Genomic DNA, 22,088 nt, shown 5'->3' with positions numbered 1-22,088 from the left:
GAGGTTATGGTTTATCCACCTAACTGTAAGCACAATAGCTAGAAAGGAAGTATTTATTGGAAAGGAAGATTTTTTTTTTTTGTACATACACACCGATAGGAGCTAGTTTAAGGCTTTTTTTATCTAAAGAAGCAAAAGTCTGTAATTCTGTAATAAGCACAGGACTGGATCAGATTCCTGGATTCTGTTTGAGGCAGAATTGCAAAGGGTCTGTATCCTCTTTGCCAAACACATTACACCACAGTAGTTTGATATCAAAGTGGTCATTCCTTAAGATTCTGTCCCATATGCAGGAATCAAAAAGTGCAATGATAAATTAAATAGCAAACAATTTATTGGCCTTTCACAATTAGTTCCCTCACCTGAGATATCTGCCTCACTTTGTCTATTGATAAGGCATCCTAGTTGGAATAAAATAAAAGTGTTAGGTGCTATCAAGTATTTACTGTGAAATCAAGGTCTTAATCATATTGAGCAGATATTTATTTTCAAGGGGGATAAAATATCTCTGTATCTCTATATCTATATTCTTATTGTTGGTAAAGAGTTTTGCCATAAAACTCTCTGCCCTACATTTACTGACTGCCACTAAGTCAACCTAAGATGCCCACTTACTTCCTTAGCCTTTCCTTTGTTAATCTGCTTTAATCCAGTTTGTGGATTACATATATTATTTGCCCTCACATAAGAAAAGGGCAGCTAGCTTTAACTGACATGAGCGGTGAAAAAAGAAGAAGCAGGTCTGGGTTTGCAGAAAAGAAATGAAACAAACCATGTTTTAATTATTTTCAATTTTTTCTCTTCCATCATTAAACACAACTTATTTTTTTCCACTGAGTGGTTATTTTCTGCTTGATTGTAGCACTCCAGGAACTGTACACTTGTGGGAAGCATTACAAAACAGGAATGGGATAGGATAGGAGGAGGAGCATGGAGGAGTGATGTAGAAACCAAGAATTTAGTTTTCTGCCAAACTTTCTGTTATCTTGCTAATATGTGGCTTACCCATACAGACATCCAGCAAGTTTGAGGCATTAATCTTTTAGATACTATAACCAGAGCTTGGAAATGCTACTTTTGGACTACAATGCCTATGTTGTTTGGTGATTTCATCACTCCCCCAGATTCTACATTTATCAAGGCAGGACAAAAATGTAGCCAAAACAAGGTCACCGATGGACAAAAGGTGGGGTTCTAGTAGGGTTGCCATAAGCCGGCTGGAGGCGGGACAATCCCGGGTTTTGACCACTAGGGGGCGTCCCTGCATGGTTTCCTCCTTGTTCCGGGTGGACGAGGTTGCCTTTGCTGGCCCTTGCAGAGCCTCGCACAGGGCTAATGAGGAGGACTTCCTCCTCCTGAGGCTGGGGCTGAACAGCCCGCCCCTTCTCCAGACCTGAGCCTGTGAGGGCTGGCAGGGGGCGGGGCTGTTCCAGCCCCAGTCTGCCCCCATTGGCCAGCCAGACTCAAGAGGAGGAGCTCCTCCTCTGTTGGGCTGGGCTGCAGCCAGAGGGGAAAGGAAAGGGCCATTTCCTTTGCCCCTTTTTGGTGCCAGGGAGGAGGAGGATGAAGAGGAGGAGAAGGAGGAGGCAGTACTGTATGTACTTTTTAAGCTGTATTTTTTTAAACTGTATTTTTAAAGTGCATTTTTAAGCTCTGTTTTTTAAACTGTATTTTTAAAGTGCATTTTAAAGTGCCTTTTCTGTGTATTTTTGATGCTTGTAATGCTAACAATTCTCCCTTGCTTCGACAATGATAGTGTGGTGATGATGTGATATGAGTCAGCTTCTGAAGGTGAGAGAGTGTCACCTTCCAAAGTGTGGTTTTGGTGTATTTTTTGTGCTCCCTTGTTGTGATGATGATGATGATGGTGATATTGATATCAGCAAGCCTCTCAGGCATGGCCAATGTTAGCTGCTCTGATTTTTACAAACTCATGTGCAGTGAAAAAAAATCAAAGTCCCTTGACCAAGTACACACTTCTGAGACGTAGAGTTGGTGCAAGAAACCTGAAACGGCAAATCCACTTCTTGTGAAACCACTTTGACATGTTCAATATGCATAGCCATGTTAAACCATGCTAAGTGTTAAACTCAAGGGGTTTGATTATGGAATAAGCCTCTGAAATATGCAAGAGGCCATGTTAAGTAAAGCCACGTGAAGTGCCCAAATGTGCTGTTATGTGTGTTTTGGAATGGAGGGGGTGGTTTGGGCAGAAAAGGAAGTCCATTTTTGCCATCTGTCTAGGAATAATGCCCAAATGTCCTCCATTTTGATCATGCCTAAGAAACATGCATTTATATTAACATTTTTTAAAAAGCATCAATTTTTTTTGCATGTCCTCCATTTTTATAAAATGTGTCCTACATTTGAAACCGTTGTCCTACATTTGTCCTACAATTGTCCCGGTTTGGAGGTCCTGACTTATGGCAACCCTAGGTTCTAGGCAACTGTGAAATGTGCAGAAACACATAATATTTAAAAAGGACACTTTGGCCCTGTGCAAACTGGCCTTAAAGTCCAGGCTGGGGATGGAGTTGGGGCATAGCTTCCATATGATGCACGTCTTGGCTCTGCCCCCAGGGCAGTATGATGCTGTGCGCCACACCACATGGTGTCATAGCATTCCTCTGGTGCTGTGTTTGCACAATGCAGTGCCAAAGGAGCACCATAAAGCCATGGCACCATGGCTATTGTGCCTTTTCCAGGGTGTAAAAAGGAGTCGCTTTTTGCAGGTCCTTTTTGTGCCCTTAAAAGGCCAGATTGGGGCTGCGGCATATACTTGCTGCTGTCCTAATCTGGCTGTAAAACGGGCAGCCCCTTTGTGAGTCCCTGTTGCTTCTACTGCACATTTGTTGTCCCTGAGTTACATACCGTGCAATCCAAATGCTCTCATTCTTGTACAGTTGGCTGTGTGTAGCCACTGATATTTATCCATGGATTCAAGCATTCACAGCTTGAAAATATTACATACATGTATAAATTAAAAAAAAAAACCACTTGATTTTGACATTTTATATAAGGTGACACCGTTTTACTATGCCATTGTATTTAATGGGACTTGCATATCCATGAATTTTGGTATCCATAGTGGGTCCTGGAACCAAACCTCAGCAGCTACCAAAGGCCTCTGGATAGATTTCCTTTAGGTCGCCATTGGTTGAAAATAACTTGAAGACACAACAACAAGAACAAGCAGAAAAATTACATTTTCCAGCTTAAACTTCTAGAAAGCTCTATCTAGCAAGCTGTAGATGAAGGAGTTTCCCCTATGTGAATAGATTTTAATCATGTTAATGCCAACCCTGTATACCAAGAAGATTGTAAATGATGTTCACTGCTGTCTTATTGTTTATTAATCCTTGGCATTAGTCTTGACTGTTGATAACTGTTGATAAAATGCATATGCCAGAGCAAAACTGTATCTATACTGAAATGGGACTTAGGTCTCAAATTGGACACCAAGGTTACAAAGAACCCATATATCAGCTTGAGTGAAATAGCCATACATTGCTATTTGTTTCTAGACTGGCAGCAGATTTTTCTCTTCACAATCTTTTGGGGGGATTTCACCTAGCTATGTCCTGTTTTTACAAATGGGTTAGATGGTGCAGCCAGGGGTCTAATAGTGTGGTTATGCAGCTGTGAAACAAAGCTGGTACAGATTGTGTTTACTTGATTTGCCTGCGCATAAACAGCCTCAGAGGTCAATGAATTATTTGGCACCTTTCTTAAATTGGCTGAGGCATAATTAATTTTCCTATTTAAATTGCTGCACCCAGAAGGAACGCTAGTAATGTGCAGAAGAAGGGGGAGGGGGCAGGGAAAACAATTTTTTACAACATTTTGGTGGTAGATTGAGAAGAGAAATATGGAATAAAAGGGGGGGGGACTGAAGGAAAGAACCTCATTGTAGACATACTTCAAGACACACTGCAGGATATAGAATACAATAGTGAAAAGAAAAGAAAAAGGCTTATAATTTATCTCTTGCCCTGTTCCAAATGGTACACAAAAATCATAAGCCATCTGGGTCTTGTAGTACATTCTTTCTCTTCTGTATCTTAAAATTCAGTGGGTACCGTCTTGTCTGATGTCATACATCTGCATAGTCTCGTTTTGAATTCATTCTCAGTCTCTGCAGTATTAAGGAAGTCTGGGAACTACATTAAGACAAGAGCAAATTAGTTAGTAACAATTTAGCATTAAGACTGGAGAGTTCTGATTCAAATTCCTATTCAGCCATGAAGCTGTGTGTGACGTTGGGCAAGTCATTATCTCTTAATCTGATCTACTTCATAGGGTTGTTGTGAGGATCATGGGGAAGGATTGGATAGGTATGTCACGCTATGCTTTTTGAAATATTACACTTTATAGCATCACTCACAGGCAGGTGATTTGACCAGAAAAATTATTCCTATCGGAGGATTTCTCATCCCTTGTGAGTATCCTTGTGAGCCCAAGTGATTCAGGTGAAAAAAGATAATTTAACATCTCTGTTACAGGATTCTTATATTGATGAGAAGGTGGAGGATGGGTCTAAGCTGGTGTGGAATTTGCCCACCAAGATAATCTATATTACAGTGCTCTGGTCAAATCTTGATCAGGAGCTGATAAGTTAGTAGTGTATATGATAATGGAGTCAACACAGTGTAGTGGTTTGAGTGTTGGGCTAGGACTTTGAGAGACCAGAGTTAAAATCCCTGGTCCCCCACCTTGGGCAAGTCACACTTTCTCAACCTCAGAAAAAGGCAATAGCAAACCTCCTATGAATAAATCTTATCAGTAAAACCCTATGACAGGGTTGCCATAAGTCAGAGTCAACTTGAAGGCACAGAACAGCAGCAACAAAATAATAAAATAATGTTTCCTCTTTGCTAAGATTAGCCTGTGTTCAAAGGTGGTGCTGTCTCCCTGTGGCTATCATGAATGAATGTGATTGCTCATTTACAAATAATGTGTATTTAGCTGAAGGTTAGGATTTTGGACTCAGCTTTTAGGTGCAAAATTTGTCCTAACTTAACACATCCTCTGTTTACTAGAATGCTTGAATTTTCCCTATAATAAAGCAAACAAATAGATCAAAGTCAGTGTCACTAAGGAATAGCTCAGGTACCAGTGGAGGCTCAGGGCATCTCCATTTATTATGCAAATGAACTATTATTGACCACTAGCCATCCTTGCTGATACCAGCTTTTGGTTCATGCTGTGAATAGGTGCCTCTAAGCCCTATTCAATATACAATATCAAGTTCTCTGTGATACTCACCATAGCAATTGCAAAGACTATGTGTGATTATCCCCCTTGGTTTTGAGATATCAGAGAAAGAAATCTTTGAAGACTGCTCAGCAAGTTCTTACACTACAACACTGTGTTCTTTGTGCTCTGTCTTTCCTGTATTATGTGATGAGAATCAATAACGTAGCTCTGTGGACAGCAGGTGGAGGAATACAACACTTTTATGTGTTTAAGGCAGACAACCGTTATTGACTGAGAAAATAATGTCTAGGTAACTTGTTGAAAATAAAAGAAACACAGGCGGGGGTGTGTGGACTTTGTGTTATTCTCATGCTAGAAGCTCCTATTTTGTTGCTAGATACAGGCAATTCATCTATGTGTTGTCTGTCTCTCTTGTTTGTTTGAACTCCATTTTCTTTTATGTCTCTTGTATAATCTTAACCAAAAAAAATGGGACTTCTCAATGTCTTATGACAGTGGCTTTCATCTTTTCCCCCATATGGTACTAGCTCTCCATTATGTGTGTTGTGAAAGCTTGCAAATGCTGGGTGTTTACAGACTTGCTACACATTAGCTCATCTTTTAAGTGTCTTCCAAAATTCAGGGTCTACATTTGACTAGACTTTTTTTTTAATCATTTTACAGATATGATTTTATTCAATGTAGCTGTCCAGTTCAATTCACTGATTTAACTGGTGCATATGTCCTTAACTGGAGGAGGATGTTGAGTTGGCCTATGAAGCAACAAGCCACAGTGTCTATTCACTATAAAAGAAAGAGATGGGAGAATGAATTGATTTATGGCCAACTTGTAGTTCCCACAATTCCCTAGCATTGAACCAGGGCAGTTAAAGCAGTCTCAAACTGGATTATTTCTGCAGTGTGTTTAGGACCTCAGTCTGAGAGGAAGTGACTGTCCAAACCACCCAGTGACGTTCATGCTTCAATAGATAGTTGAACCGGAAGCTCCAAAATATTCTAACCATTGCATCAGAGATTCAATAAAAATTAATAAACCAACAGACTAGAACACAGAACAATGGATGCAAGCTACAGGAAAAGAGATTCTAGCTCAACATTAGGAGGAACTTCCTGACAGTAAGAGCTATTTGACAATGGAATGCACTCCCTCAGAGTGTGGTGGAGTCTCTTTCTTTGGAAGTCTTTAAGCAGAGGCTGGATGACCATCTGTCAGAGATGCTTTGACTGTGAGTTCCTGCATGAAAGGGGGTTGGACTAGATGGCCCTTGTGGTTTCTTCCAGTTCTATGATTCTATGAACATTTAAGTAAGTTCCATTTATTCAACAAATCTACTCTGGCTGAGAGTAGCAATTGGATTTAAGCCATATTTTGCCACATTAACTAATTTTATGAAGCTTTTTGAATATTAATTGATACACTACCCTTTTAAATAAACTTCCTTCCACCCTCATGGCTGTAGTGGCTTCTTAATTCTGACAGCTAACCAAGGGGTGAAATAGATGGGTGGAAGGGGCAGCTTGAAGCCGCCCCTTCCGAAGATGGATTGGGGCCATGGCAACCACAGACCACGGCCCCAATCTGCCTTGAAGCAACCTGAAAAAAGAGTGGCAAAGAGCCGTTCCTTTTTGGGCAGAAAAATGCTGGCTTTGCCACCTGCACCACAGCTGGAAACCAGCTTCATGATGCTCTGGTGGCATGTGGCATGTACATGCTTCACTGCCAGAGTGTCATGAAGCCACCCCTGTGTGATTGGCTGTTCAGCTTCTGTGCAGCTTGGGAGCATGCAACATGTAAATGCCGCATTCCCAAGCTGGCTGGAAGGTGGCTTAACTGGCCAATCTGTTCCGGCCCCAAATGACCGTAACTAGAGGGCAGCTTCTAGGCCTTACCTTGTTCTGTGCTCTGGACAAGAAGGTACTCATCCTTACTTGCAGCTTCTTGCTTTTCCATACCACACAAAAAGAACAAAAAGAAATTGTCAGTCTGATCTGTTCCTACTTGTTCTCTCTGGCATTATCTGCTTTTATTCACAGATAGCAGGAGGAAGAGAAAGTCATCACCCGGGAAAATAAATTAAATATATATACTTCAGGAGAAAGTGTTGTGAAATGTGGAACATTTTTCTTAGATTTAATTCAGTAGGCTGTTTCACACCTGACACAACAGGAGGCTATATTGGTCAGGAGCAGATATTAATTTAGCAATTGAAAGGCCACCCACCTAGCTCTGTCTTCCAGTGTGCTCCAAATGTACTCATTTAAATTAGTGAGGGGATTTGAAGATTGCAGCTGCAGCAATCAATGTTATTGATGAGCTTCTTTCTACAAGATGAGATGGTAACTGGCAAAAAAAAAACCTCAACAAGACTGTTTCACATTGGAATTTTGCTGAAGATAAGCCTCAAAGCTAAAACAAGTCTTGTTTATCTGTCAAACGTGTGATGCCACAGCTGCTGTCTATGTTTAAAACTGGTTTACCAATTTAAGGAAGGAAACAAAATGGTTGATCAAATTGCTGTTTCTCTTGTTACTGGATTTTTCTGCACAATTCTACCAGTATGGCAGGGGGTTGGACTGGATGGCCCGTGCGGTCTCTTCCAACTCTCTGATTCTATGATTCTATGATTCTGTGAATATTGCTGTTGTTGTTGTGTGCCTTCAAGTTGCTTCCAACTTATGGTGATCCTAAGGCAAACCTATTACAGGGTTTTCTTGGCAAATTTCTTCAGGGAGGGTTTGCAATTACCATTCTCTGAGACTGAGAGAGTGTGACTTACCCAGGGTCATCCAGTGGGTTTCATGGCCAAGTGGGGATTTGTACCTTGTTCTCCAGAGTCATAGCCCAACACTCATATCACTAGATCACACTGCCACTCTCTATCCATCCAATGGGCCTTTCATGCCCCTGTGTTTTTTATAATTAGAACAAGATATGGCATATTTTAAGTTTTCAGTGACTTTCTGTCCTGTCAATAGGGATGAATGAAAATCCACTGACTTCTCAAATTTGTACAAGCTTGCCCAATTTACAGCTGCAACACATGAATGCTAAGCCCAAAAAATATCTATACAATTACAAATCTCGCAATGCAATTTGTGCAAGAAAAAATGTCAGTGATGTATTTAAGTCTTTTACTCCAAGTCGCAAGTCAAGTCTCAAGTCAGGTCTTTTCATGTCAGGTCTTGAGTCAAGGGGGTAAGATCTACTCAGCAGCTTATCCCTGCTGCATATTGGAGAAGCCTTCTAAAGCTCAACATCTAGCAGGTCTGTAAACCATAGAAACAAGACTAGTTTTCAAGCTATTTTAACATACGGAAGACCTCAGGGAAAGGAAGCGGGTTCTGAAACGACTAGAGCGGGACTGGCGAAGACACCAGCACTTAGCCGACAAGGCACTCCTGGACTCTCATTTGGAGGCCTACGGAGTGGCAATAAGTGCAGCTAAGAATTCGTTCTATGCTGCACGTATTGCGTCCGCGGAGTCGCATCTGGCAGAGCTGTTCAGGGTAGTGAGGGAGCTTACCCAGTTGCCCTCCTCCCTGAACTCTATTTTGGAACCATCCAAGGCCTGCTGTGACGAGTTTAACAACTTCTTCGCAGATAAAACCTCTCGGATAAGGGCTGATCTCGACACTAGTATTTCTTCAGGATCCAGAGTAGAGGTCCCCAGAGCCTCCGTGGACTCGATTGTACTGGATCATTTTGAGTCTGTGAGTACCGAGGAAGTGGACAAGATCCTTCGAAGTGTTAGGAAGACAACGTGCTCTCTCGATCCCTGTCCCTCTTGGCTAGCAGCTCAGGGGGAGTCGGTTGTAACTGTTATGTTGTGCCGCATAATTAATTCATCTTTTAGGGAAGGGCGTTTTCCATCCAGCTTGAACTTGGCCATTGTAAAATCGCTGTTAAAAAAGCCCTCCCTAGACCCCCTGATTCGAAGTAATTATCGGCCTGTTTCCCTGCTGCCTTTTTTGGGGAAGGTGATCGAGAGGGCAGTTGCCTTTCAACTTCAATCGGTCTTGGATGAAACAGATTTTCTAGACCCATTTCAAACTGGCTTCCGGGTGGGCTATGGAGTTGAGACTGCCATGGTCGCCCTGGTCGATGATCTCCGTCTGGGCATGGACAGGGGTACCGTGTCCCTGTTAGTGCTCTTAGACATCTCAGCGGCTTTCGATACCATTGACCATGGTATCCTTCTGGAACGCCTGAGGGAGTTAGGTATTGGGGGCACTGCGCTCCAGTGGTTCCTTTCCTACCTCTCAGGCAGATTCCAGATGGTGCAGCTGGGGGACGTGTGCTCCGATAAGAGGGCACTTACATCTGGTGTCCCTCAAGGAGCCATTCTGTCCCTCATGCTATTCAACATTTACATGAAACCGCTGGGAGAGATTATCCGGAGACACGGGGCGCAGTGTTATCAGTACGCTGATAACACCCAAATATGTTTCTCTGTGTCTCCGACTGATGTAGTGACCAGGGATGGCATCTCTCCTCTAGACGCCTGTCTGGAGTCAGTAATGGGCTGGATGAGGGAAAACAGACTCAGCTTGAATCCAGAGAAAACGGAAGTACTCATGATAGGTTCCCTGGGCCCAGGGATGGAGATTTGTCCACCTGTCCTGAATGGGGTCACGCTTCCCCTAAAGGACTCAGTTGGCAGTCTGGGGATGCTTCTGGACTCGTCGCTCCACCTTACATCTCAGGTGGATGCGAAGCTGTTATCAGCTTCAGCTGATATGCCAGCTGCGACCCTACCTGGGCTGGGGGGACCTTGAAACGGTGGTACATGCTCTGGTGACCTCTCGGTCGGATTTCTGTAATGCGCTCTACATGGGGCAACCCTTGTACCAAACCCGGAAGCTTCAATTGGTGCAGAATATGGCAGCGAGGTTGGTCACTGGATGTTCCAGGACCAGCCATATAACGCCTGTCTTATACGATCTGCATTGGCTGCCCATTCACTTCCGAGCCCAATACAAGGTGTTGGTTATTACTTATAAAGCCCTAAATGGCTTGGGCCCAGGGTACTTGAAGGACCGCCTCTCCCCATATAATCTGCCCCGCGCTCTCAGGTCGGCCGGGAAGCAACTCTTGAGGGTTCCTGACACGAGATATTCCGTGACTGCACAGAGGGTGTTTTCTAGCTCTGCCCCGCAGCTTTGGAACTCTCTTCCCGGTGAGCTCCGCTCGGTTACCTCCCTTGACCTGTTCAGAAAGAAGTTAAAAACTTTCCTCTTCCAACAGGCTTTCCCCCAGATGTTATGAGATTTGCTCTCTCCCCATTGCACCAGCACTTTATGCTAGTTTGTTCGGTTTTATCTTGTAAATTTTTACTCCGTTTTTAATTAATCTGATGTATTGTTGTGGTTTTTATATGAATACTGTTTGTAAATTGTACATTGTGTAGTACTCTGTTGTAACCCGCCTTCATCTCCCAGGAAAAGTGGGCTATAAATAAACAGTTTATTTATTATTTATTTATTTAACATGCAACAGAATTCTCCTCTTAGCCTGTACCACTGCCTTGTCTTTAAATGTCTCAGCTGGAAACTTGTGTTCTGCTCATCAATGTTATTTTATTTACAGAAAAAGGTTTTCCATGCAGAAAAGAAGGTTCCTGAGCAGAAATATTAGCTTCTGTACAGAAAATGGTGTTTTCTTTGCAAAAACAAAACAAAAACCAGCATGCATTTCTTTTTACACAGAGTAAGCCCCAAACTGAGAAGAATCTCCTTAGGTTTCTGCAACACTAGAGAAGTCTGATTTTTGACCACTGTATAGATATTTTCAAATATTATTTCCAGAGGTCCATGTACTGAGCCTTCTATAAAATGAGTGACTTCTCATTCTCTCTCCCCCATACCCCTTTATTTCCTTTAACTATTATATAACCTATATATGACTGTCCTTCAGAACCTTTTGAGTCGCCAGGTTTGAATTTTCCACTCTCTTTTCCCACTATGGATCACACCACATCCTCTTGTTTTATTAATTATTAATTCAAATTTTATTGCTTTTGACCAAAGGTCATTGCACAGCACAACAATATAACAATACATATAACAATACACTGGTGCCTTGGGATACGAAATGATCGGGTTACGAAATTTCCGGGATACGAAAAAGTTGGATTGGCAAAAACTGTTTCGGGTTACGAAATATTTTTCGGGTTACGAAATTCATTTCGGCGCGAAATTCAAATGCTGCAAAGTGCAGCTATAGGCTTTCCAGTGCTAACAGAAAGCCTTTTCGGGTTACGAAATTTTCGGGTTACGAAAGGAATGGCGGAACGAATTAATTTCGTAACCCGAGGCACCAGTGTATAACAGTATAAAAATACATGTAAATTATATCTAAAATGCGGGTATCTCGTATCTGGTACAGAATTTCTAGACAAACGAACAACAATTGTCATTATGCATTAAAAATTTTGTCAAATATCGTCTTGTTAAAACCAGAAGTGTTGAAAATCCATTTGCAGTTTTTAAATACCTATTAACACCCCTTTCCCCACACATCCCCCATACATATTGTCGTTGTTGTCATCATCGTCATTGTTGTATGCCTTCAAGTCATTTATAACTTATGGTGACTCTAAGGTGAAACTATCATGGAGTTTTCTTGGCAAAATTCTTGCCACACACATCTCCGCACCTTTCAACAAAACAGGGCATATATGACCTATGCACATTGGTTTATAGGAGGCATACATTTCCTGGTTTATGATTCTCCATGTTTTAACTCAAAACATCTTCTGGGGACAGCAAAAGCAATGGGGGCTGCATGGTGCCAAGCCTTCTTCTACACAGCATTCCTTTTATAGCAGCCTCCCAGATTTGTTTAGAGGACATGGAAGAGGTTGAGCCAATTTATTCAGCTGGAATGAGGAAAGAGCTAAGTTGGTGTGTGGTAGATGTCTGGACTGTATCACTTAAGCCTTCAGGTATGCGGGTATAGGTAATTATTTTCTATTATATTTTCTATTAATTTTTAATACAAACAATCTAACTCAAAGCTAAATGATCAGCATTCAGGGAAGAGGAAAAAGAAAAAGAAGAAAAAAGAGAAACACAGAAAAAAGAAAGACAAAAATCCAAATGAATATATAGTATACCTAAAATTAACTAAGACTGAAACACCATAATGAAACACTAATTAATAACAATAAATAATACCAAAATGGTGTAGTTTGGGAGTAGGACTTGGACTCTGGATATCGCAGTTCAATTCCCTGCTCAGCCATGGAAATACACTGGGTGACCTTGGGCAAGTCACACACTCCCAACCCTAGAAAACCCCATGATAGAGTCAGATAGAATTGGAAATGCCTTGAAGGCACACAGCAGCAGTAGCAGCAACAACAACAACTACAACAACAACAAAATACTAAGTAAAACACCAAAGAACCCTTACACACACACCCCAACATTGTTAATTCTAATAAAAAAGAAAACACAAAGAAAGGAGAAACATTTGATTCTACACTTGCAGATCAACCTAAATTAGATTTACTCAAGTTACTACAAACCAGAAATTATTACCTTGTTAGATTTCCTACTACTCAAAAAGTCCGTGAATGGTTTCCAATCTTTCAAAAGGTCTTCAATTTGTTTATCTTTTAAAATCTACATTAATTTAGCAATTTGGACAAACTCTGCCATCTTAACAACTGATTTTTTTCCCATTGTGGGTGCTTCTGTTTGTTTCCACGTTTGGGCAAACAATGTTCTTGCAGTTGTTAGCATGTACCAAATGAACAGTTCATATTTACTATTAAATTCTTTATCAATAATGCCCAGCAAAAACATTTCTGGTGATACTGCAAAGTCTGCCTTTAAAAATTTTCAAATTAACATATAAATCTTAGTCCAATAACTTTTCACTTTCTTACAAGTACACTCCATATGAAAAAATCTTTCCTTATTCTGACAACCTTAGCATTGATTTGAAACATTCATAAATATTTTTGACAGCTTATTTGGAGTTAGGTACGATCTACAGTCTGCCCTTCGTATCTGCGGGGGATCTAGTCTAGAAAGCGCAGGTAAAGAAAAACGCAGGAGGTGGTGTGAGTTCGGCTGCTAATCTCGGTGCTTACATGTGCCCCCATTGAAAGCAACAGGGCTTGCTGTACACAGATGATTAAATCTGCGGATAGCAAGCCCTTGGATACTGAGGGCCCGCTGTACACAGTGGACCCTTGTTATATGCTGGGGTTTGGTTCTAAAATCCCCCGTGTATAACAAAATCCATGTATGGTCAAGTCCCATTAAATATAATGACATAGCAAAATGGTGTCCCTTATAAAAAAATGGAAAATCAAGGTTTGATATTTGAAGTTAATACTTTTTTGGAACATTTTCAAACTGTGGATGCTTGAATCCGTGTATAAAAAATCCGTGTATAAGAAGGACATACTGTATATCATTTTATACATGATTTATTTAAACTACTGCACACAGTAAATTTTAGATCTTTGGTCCACATTCTTCTCCTTATCTCCATTATGTACATTATGCCCAAACTTTTGGGCCCACCTTATTATGTAATCTTTTATAGGTTCATCTTCTGTCTATGATTTCAAAAGACATTTATACACTTATTAAATTGATTACAATCCCTATACAATTCTACGTAAAACTCTTTTTCCCTAGCCTCTTTGGACAGATCTCTCTTATCTTGGTTAAATCTTTCTTTTTCCTTCAACTAAGGAAACCAGTTAAGATCTATGCCCCTCACATTAAAAAGCATCTCTCTTGATTTAAGCTCCCAGCTAGCTTGTTCCAAATACAAAACAGCACAATAAAACTATCATGTCTGATTTTTAACTCCTTCTTTACTGAAAAAGGCTTCCATTGGTGAGGGGGTTAATATTATCTTAGGAGGAAAATTGCTTGTATGTATACCAAACTCACAGAAACATTGAAACACACATTGTATCAAAAAGATTTGATACAATGATTTTAAATCTGGTATGTACCTTGATTTTACCATACCAAACAAACCATGCCACCCAATATCATGATCTTCACGTTCCAAAAGCCTCTCATCTCTAAGCAAAATCCATTCTTTAAGCCACACAAAACAACAGGCCTCATATTGACTGAGTATTCCTTATCTGGAATTCCAAAATCTAAAGTATTCAAAAATCCAAAATTGTCCATATAGACAGCTTAGATAGTGACACCTTTCTTTCATGATATTTCATTGTACACAAACTTTGTTTCCTTCACAAAATTGTGAAAAATATAATGTGTAAAATTACCTTCAGCCGATGCGTATTAGGCGTATATAAAACACAAATGAATTTCATGTTTGGATTTGCATCTCATCTCCAAGATATCTCATTATGTATATGCAAATATTCCAAAATTCAAAGAAATTCAAAATCCAGAACATTTCTGGTCTCAAGCATTTTAGATAAGGGAGACTCAACCTGTAATACAATTTAATATTAGCATCATACAATGCTTTACATTTTATTCTGGGTTGGCGTGGGCCATAGTTTTGAATGTTTTCCCATATAAAAGACTGCCTGCAGAATAGTCAGATCAGGAAGCAAGGACAGATATTCAAAACAGGGAATTTTTAAAAGGTTGTTGTAGTTTTTAATGCTACAGTTTCATTCTACACCTGATAGGTTTGTCTTCAGATCGTATAAATCTTTTGCCTTTTACTGAAGATTTCCCTTCCCCCATAGACAGAATTTTACAAGAATTCTAGGGGATGACATCTATTTGTAATTCTCCAGTGTCTTTCAACCTCTTCTTCCATCTTCTTGCTTGCCAGAGAAAATCCATTAAGGAGAGGGAGAGAGAGGAACTTCTGTACAATGTCTTTTGATTGGTTCCCTAGGAACCATATTTCTACAAGCATCACTATTCTGATTTATCAGGAATTTCAGACTAGCCTATCAAAAGCAAAAGTTCATTATATTTGGGAAGAGGTAGAAAAAGCCAGATGAGTGCCTCCTACAATAAGCTATTAGCATATTTGAAAGCTTCCAAATAAATTCAAAACACAAAACACTGGCTGCTGAGAATCTGTTCTCCTTTAATTAACCTTCTGACCTGGATTTGCATTCCTTCTGCATATACTGCTAAATACAAGAGATAGCGTCCTGGGAACACTGTTTTGCCGGGTTTTTATGAAAGTGTCATTAAAGGTTTAAAAAGAAAGGCTGTTCTTTCTGATTTACCAGGGCGTTTTTCAATTATTTATAAACCAAGCAGCTATCTTCTCAAAAGGGAAGGGGGGAACCAGAAAACATGTGTGTGTGTGTGTGTGTGTGTGTGTTTAAATGGGATGCTGAAGACAGGTGTGTAATTGCTGAAGTTGGCCTCTTAAGTGTTATTTAGTTCTATAACAGGGTTGGAGTACGGGTGATCCTCCAGATGTTATTGGACTGCAACTCCCATCATCTCTCACCACTGGCTAAGAAGTTGCAGCTCAGTCTGAAGAGCCATATATTCCCAAGCATATAATAACTGAATCATTTGCATAAATAAGTTGTTTTAGGAGAGTTCTAGACAATCAGTGCAGATCTATAGTTTAATATTCTGCTCCTGCAGATCATCATGGCAGATGTAGTTTGAGTTAGTCTTGGGAATGTCAACCATTCTTAGTGAATGACACTTCCCAGGATGATCTTGTGAGGAAGCTGTTGTATATTATGTTAAATGGAACTGAAGTTAAGGACAATAGATTCCCTTAGAAAAACTATTTCTAACCAAACAGTCTCATTTCCATTTTTCATTTTCATTCTCAGTAGGGGTCTGTTCAGAAGCCCTACATGCTGCTACAGTACATGTTTTCCCCCCCTTATAACGTAAATGTGTGGCAGCAGAACTTTTATTCCTAACTTAAAACATGTGTAAGTTGTAGTAGTTGTATTAGTAGTGAGAGTGGTAGTGGTGGTGGTGGTAGTAGCTACTGCTGCTGCAGGTAGCAAACAGACTGGCATTCTGTTGAGAAGTGACACTGTCGTAAATTGACTTACAATTACAATTCTGCCGTTCTACAATATTCATATTCTCAGAAGAAGAACAAAGATGTAGGTATTCAGTGGTTATGAAACTGTGGGGTGGAACCCCCAGGGGGCACAAGAGTTACTCCAGAGGGGCATAAGACTTGGAGGCCTTGATCCCCCCTCTCCTACTCTTCCCAAACCTTTTCTATCCTGGAGGGGAAGGAGTAAGGAGGGTGCTTGGGGCCTCTGCCTTGGGGATGAGGAGGAAAGTTATTTCCATATAAAATATTAAAATATAAATATACATAAATGTGTGAACGAAAATACACACACTAAACACCATTCTGCAGTGGAACAGTATACAACATGTTCAGTGCCCCAATGAGCATCATCACAATTCAGCAGAAGGGTTGTGTGTCATGTCAGAGTTGTAGTTATATCATTGTAAAGTTAGGCATCATTGCCTCTGATGCAGGATCTTGGCCCTTGTGTTGAATTTATTTTCAAAAGAGCCCTGTGAGATTGGTTGGACTGAATATTGATGATTTTCCCAAAGCACTTAGTGAATTTAACAGCTGAATGGGGACTTGATCTAAGCCCAACATTCTATCCATTAGACAGCAGTGCCGCTCAGTATGAAAAAGGTACAGTTAGATAACTCTTGTGTAGTCTTTTACCAGTAGTGTAATGTTATGGCCAATGGCATTTTATAAAGCAGCATTATGAACACAGTGTATAAAGGCAAGGGCATAACTGGACTGTGGCAAGGGGTAACTGATTATCTTATTTCTGTCTCTCATCCTCTAGGAGGAAGATGGTGCCCGTGACAGCCGGTTCAATTTTGGTGGCTATGGGATGGGTCATTGTCTACAGGTGAAAGATGGTGCTGCAGTCAAAGCTCCAGCTCCCAATCCTCCCCCTCCTCCTCCTCCACCACCACTACCACCAAAGGATTCAGAATCTATCAAAAAGAAGTTTGTTGACCGTGCCAAAAGGATTGATACAATATCCCGAGCTGCATTCCCGCTTGCCTTTCTCATCTTCAATATATTTTACTGGATTACATACAAAATTATACGTCATGAGGATATTCACAAAAAGTAAACCATTCTTTGTGAGCTGGGACCCTTCTAGCCAAAGTGAATCACTTGTAAATAGAGAGTGAAATGTCTTTTTCTGTCATTGGGACAGAGGGTTTGTTGTCTTGTGATTCTAAAGAGGGCCTGGGGTGGGGTTGAAGAAAACAAAAAGAAAAGTGTTGGTAATAGTTGCACCATACAAGATGCTGTGGAATCACAAAATGAGGCTGTTCTTACATATTTGTGGCATGGTTCTTTCAGACTCTTGCCAAGATCAAACAAAGCTAAACAGGGACAATTTTTTCTCCCCCAAAGTCCATGTTTCTTCCCCCCACCCCCAGCTGTATTTAAGAAACACTTAGCATCTACAATGGGGACTGTCTGTAATGGCCACACTGCTATGAGTTTTAAGAGGACCAAACTTTTTCAGGGTAATGCTGCCTTTCTATATGAAACAAGCCTACTAAACTACACTCCATTAATGTCTGTAGTTAGTGGTTTGCCCAGAAGTCCCTTTGTGGATTGTAAATTATTTCTACTAACAGGGGATAGGGAAAGATTTATACTTTAATATCCTTGTTTGTGTGCATTTTAATATTCTTGCTTTCCTAGAACTGTAACTATTGAGGTCCAACTTGTGTAGAGTGTGGTTAATTTGATTGCTTCCACTTGTAGAACCAACATGTGAAACAGCTCATTTTAAACCTTTGTTATAAGTAAAGATGGCCAGATGACAAAGAGGACAGCATGGCTGTCACTTGCATAGTTGTGTAAAAGAGAATTTCTGCTGCAATTTCCTTTTTTAAATAACTGCAAAATGCAAAGCCAACCTGGGGCATTGTCCAAGTTTTAAAGATGTCACTGCTTTCATTTCATATATACAGGTGACAAGGAGCAGTTTTTGAGTTTCTCTTGAATACTGGTGACTGGGGCATTGTCCTCCATCATATCTGAAGATAACCAGCTAATGTAAGGGGTGCAAAGCAGGCTGCAAGGCACATGGCAGTCTTATTAAATGTTTTTTCTGCCGCCTCTCCACATCTGCCATCTATTGCATTGGCTTCACTGTAATGGTGAAGCCAGTTGTGATTAAACAGCCCTGTCCTCCTTTGCATCTGGCCAGCCTAGTTCTGAGAGAGTGCACTTAATTTCATTTCAATTTTGCCTGTTTTTTTTTAATGAACTACATGCAACATAAGGTGCCAAATTGTAATTTACCTATTGTATTACCCTGTAATGCACTATCGATTAAGAACTTTGTCTTCTGGCAGAGCTCAGTTTAGCATTGACTTTCCATTACTGCTCTCATTGTAGCTGCAAGTTAATAGCTCTGTAGGTAAATATGACTTGTTTACAGACCTCTAATTTATATCTTTACTAAAAAAACAAAAAAGTGGCTATCATTTTAAATATCACTGACTAACTGACAAGTTTTAAAACTGTACTGTGATTTTCATAACCTGTTAGCCTTTTGGTGCCAGAGCTATGTGGTCCAACCCCTTGCTATGTGTTTTAAAGTAGAAATAAAAAGAATTAAACCCCAACAAAAAATCAGCTAATTTTGCTTATACAGGGGTGGGAGTGATAACGTGTAATACTGAAAATCAAAATGAACAGTAGAATTTTACACCTGCTGTAAAAGGTTTTCTTACAAAAAAGTAACTGTTCCATTTCAATAAAGCTAAGTGTATAATTCATTTTTTGCACATCTTCCTTTCATTGCTGCTAGTTCTCATTGCATGAAGAGATGGCAAACTGAACCACCAGAAAAATATTACAGAATACTAAACAGGATGTATAAGAAGTCTCTCACTACTATCTCCCATTATAGATTAAATAAAATATACTAGATTGGGAAATGGTCATGCTGATTGAAGGAGTCTTGTTACAAGAAAGGGATTTTCCCAAGCTCTGCATTAAAAATTAACAAAAGTCCTGGGAATCATAGTTGTTAAAAAATATTTCTTGAAAGAAAGAGCCCTTAAGATTTTCTGCTATTTACCTAAAACAGATCAGTAAAGTTTCCATTTGCGTTTATCTTCTGCTTATCCCTTAACTTTTGGTAAATTTTCTATATTAATTTCCATATTCCACTGAATAAAGGGTTAATTAGTCCACCAGTTTGCCTAGATCTGCTGTGCCTTCTCACTCTTCCTGCCTATTTGTTTGTTCTGTTGGGGAAAGTGAGATAGCAGAATATCTCCCAAGCAAAATAATTAAATTTGCCGAACAGAAGATGAGCAGCCATCACCCCACAAACACAGGCTCTGGCAGAAGAAGAAAGAAGTGGGATTAGTCTTCTTGTAAAAATATGTATGAAGTAGCTTTATTACATATACTAAAGGTTATATGACATCTCACAGTGAGAGGAGCTGTAACATGCTCTTTAAACAGGGCAGAGAGGAAGAACTGCACACTCAAAAAAAAAATCTGAAGTTAACTGCAGATTAACAATGATTCGGGGGGAGAGTGGTGATGGTAAGACTAACAAACAGGCGACAAGATGAATACATGCAAACTCTTTAAACAGACACATTAGCACTCTAACACACACAGCCTCAGGTCCAAAGGTAATGAACTTCTGCCCTTTTACTTGCCCGTTGTTCTCTCTGGTGAACCATCCACAATGGCAGTGAGAAGGTTGAAGGTCTACTGGGAGCATGAGGACTACATGGCCAAGGGTACTCAAACTTTGGAATAAGCACTAATAGTAACCATTGTTTTTTAAAAAAATACTCCTGTTCACTAGACAGACAACTGTAGTTTCAGGGGAATGAGATTGACTATGTTGTGCCTGGAGCATACCAGTTGTGCTTTAAATTTGCCTAGACCTGGTGTAGCAGCAGAAAAGGGAAATGGGAAAGATAAATGGGCTCATCTGAGACACTGAAACAGAAAAACCGCACTTCAGACAACTGACCTGAACAAGGTAACTCTTTCAGTGTTGCACTTTCTCTTCATCAGAAACTGGGAATAGTCAAAGAAATGCTAACAGCAAAGTTAGTGTACTTTTCTCTGGGGAATATGAAGATCCTCTCAATGAAAAACTTCTGAGGTGAACATTGAACTAGATTATCTGAAATCAAATTGAAGCAGTTGTAGAGACCGCTACCCTAAATACTGAATGACTTCTCTGAACCATAGGACACCCACAGAAAACCAAAGGAAGATGAGCTGATTTTAAAGATCTCTCTTTATGCATTAAAACAATCCTCTTTCCTCTCTCTGAAATGCTACATAAGATGGCCAGATGCCACAGAGGACAGAGCTTCTGTCTACTTCAATAGTTGTAGAGAGGAGAGGATTTCAGCATGCATGGCTTGTAAAACCATTGTCACCTATTAAAATGACCTCTTCTGGTAAGAATAAAAAGATTATTCGTAATTGTTTTCAGGCAAAAAAAAAACAAACAGATTTTCTGATATGTGTAAATCGCACATTCATTATTAAATATTTCACATGACATCGTGATTAAAGTAGTTATCACTGGAATATCCCATGGAAATCACAGACTTGCACACATTTGCAATAAAGGTTTTCACACGATGTCATGATAAAAAGCACTTAAAGCATCATTAACCCAGGAATAACCAGCAATAAACAGCAACAGCTGTTGAATGATTTGTTGCTGTTTATTGCCTGGTTATTACCTGATTATTGCTAGGATAATCACCGCTGTGTGTGAAAATCTTAATTGTGCTTTAATAATAATTGTGTGATTTTCACGGGACAAGCCCATTTAAATTTCCAATTTCCCCCCGTGTGATAAACTCCATAGTTGGGAATGCCAGAATAATAGGCCATTGAGAGATTTGTGGAATATTCTCCCAGTATTCAAACATTTTGAACACAGAGAAGGGATTATTCTGCAGGAAAGCAGAGCCATTCTTCTGCAAAATTTTGGGATGTTTGGATGCAGGGAGAATACTGTGTGGAAAGTTTTGTTTAATCCCACAGTGGGGGAAAGAAAACAACCAGTCCAAGTGTTCATCTTCACATAGAAGAACAAAATAGTCAAAGATTTGCTTCTTTATCTTTTTCACTATTGCAGGGGAAAGAACAGAGCTTAGAGAGTTCCTGTGTTATTAATCACTGTTAGTGTTTCAAGGCTTCCAAAGGTATTAAAAGTATGTTTTGGTTTCAAATTTCTTAAAATAACACATTATATTTGGGGTGTATGAAAGTGCCTTCAATTCACCTGTTGACTTATGGTACCCCATGATTTTCATAGGGTTTTCTGAGGCAGAGAATACTCAGAGGTAGTTTTGCCAGTTCCTTTGTCTAAAATATGGCCTACGCACTTGGTATTTGTTGGTGGTCTCACATCCAAATTCTAATCAGGGCTGGACCTACTTAGCTTCCAAGATCAGAGGGGATTTGGTGCCTTTAGGGTATTTCAAAGAGCACTTTGGTACTTTCTAGAAATGTCTGAACGCTGGAAGCTGCTAGTCTGTGTTAGAAAGCATACTCTTTCCCTGTCCACCTTGTCACTTCAGTACCCAGAACCATGGAACTAGAATGGAAGGAACAGGAGTTGAGCTTCTCCTAAAGTTAGCCTGTGGGGCTGAGCCTTCCATTGACCAAGCACTAAGGATCAGCTCTTCTGTAGTTGGGCCCTGTGAGAAACTACCAATCAGAAGCATCCAAGTTGTTCAACACCTCTGCATTTGCTTAATATGGTCTTCTAGGTTTTTTTTTCTCCTTTCCTTGCTATATTAATGTTATGCCTTCAACAATTTTATAACATTTCTTGTATTATTATATGATTGTCTTCGATGTAATCACACTGTTAGCTGCTTGCTGGTGGTTGGTATTATTATTA

At 40.1% G+C, this 22,088-nt stretch overlaps 1 protein-coding gene and 1 pseudogene across 5 annotated transcripts in view; both read left to right on the top strand.

Moving 5' to 3' along the window:
- The window catches only part of GLRA2 (glycine receptor alpha 2), a 168,938-nt gene extending 149,975 nt beyond the window's left edge, over positions 1–18,963 (top strand). For all 5 annotated transcript variants that reach the window (XM_042461133.1, XM_042461130.1, XM_042461131.1 and 2 more), the window contains one exon: positions 16,995–18,963. In XM_042461133.1, coding sequence (XP_042317067.1) covers positions 16,995–17,291 — 297 coding nt within the window. In that variant the 3' untranslated portion in view covers positions 17,292–18,963. The remainder of the gene's footprint in view (positions 1–16,994) is intronic.
- Positions 14,863–14,963, top strand: LOC121927429 (annotated as a pseudogene).
- Positions 18,964–22,088: the final 3,125 nt, after the last annotated feature.

This window comes from Sceloporus undulatus, chromosome 3, assembly GCF_019175285.1.
Source record: "Sceloporus undulatus isolate JIND9_A2432 ecotype Alabama chromosome 3, SceUnd_v1.1, whole genome shotgun sequence".
NCBI classification, from domain to species: Eukaryota; Metazoa; Chordata; class Lepidosauria; order Squamata; family Phrynosomatidae; genus Sceloporus; species Sceloporus undulatus.
Note: the sequence above shows the minus strand (reverse complement) of the source record. Positions and strands in the feature narration are given on the sequence as shown.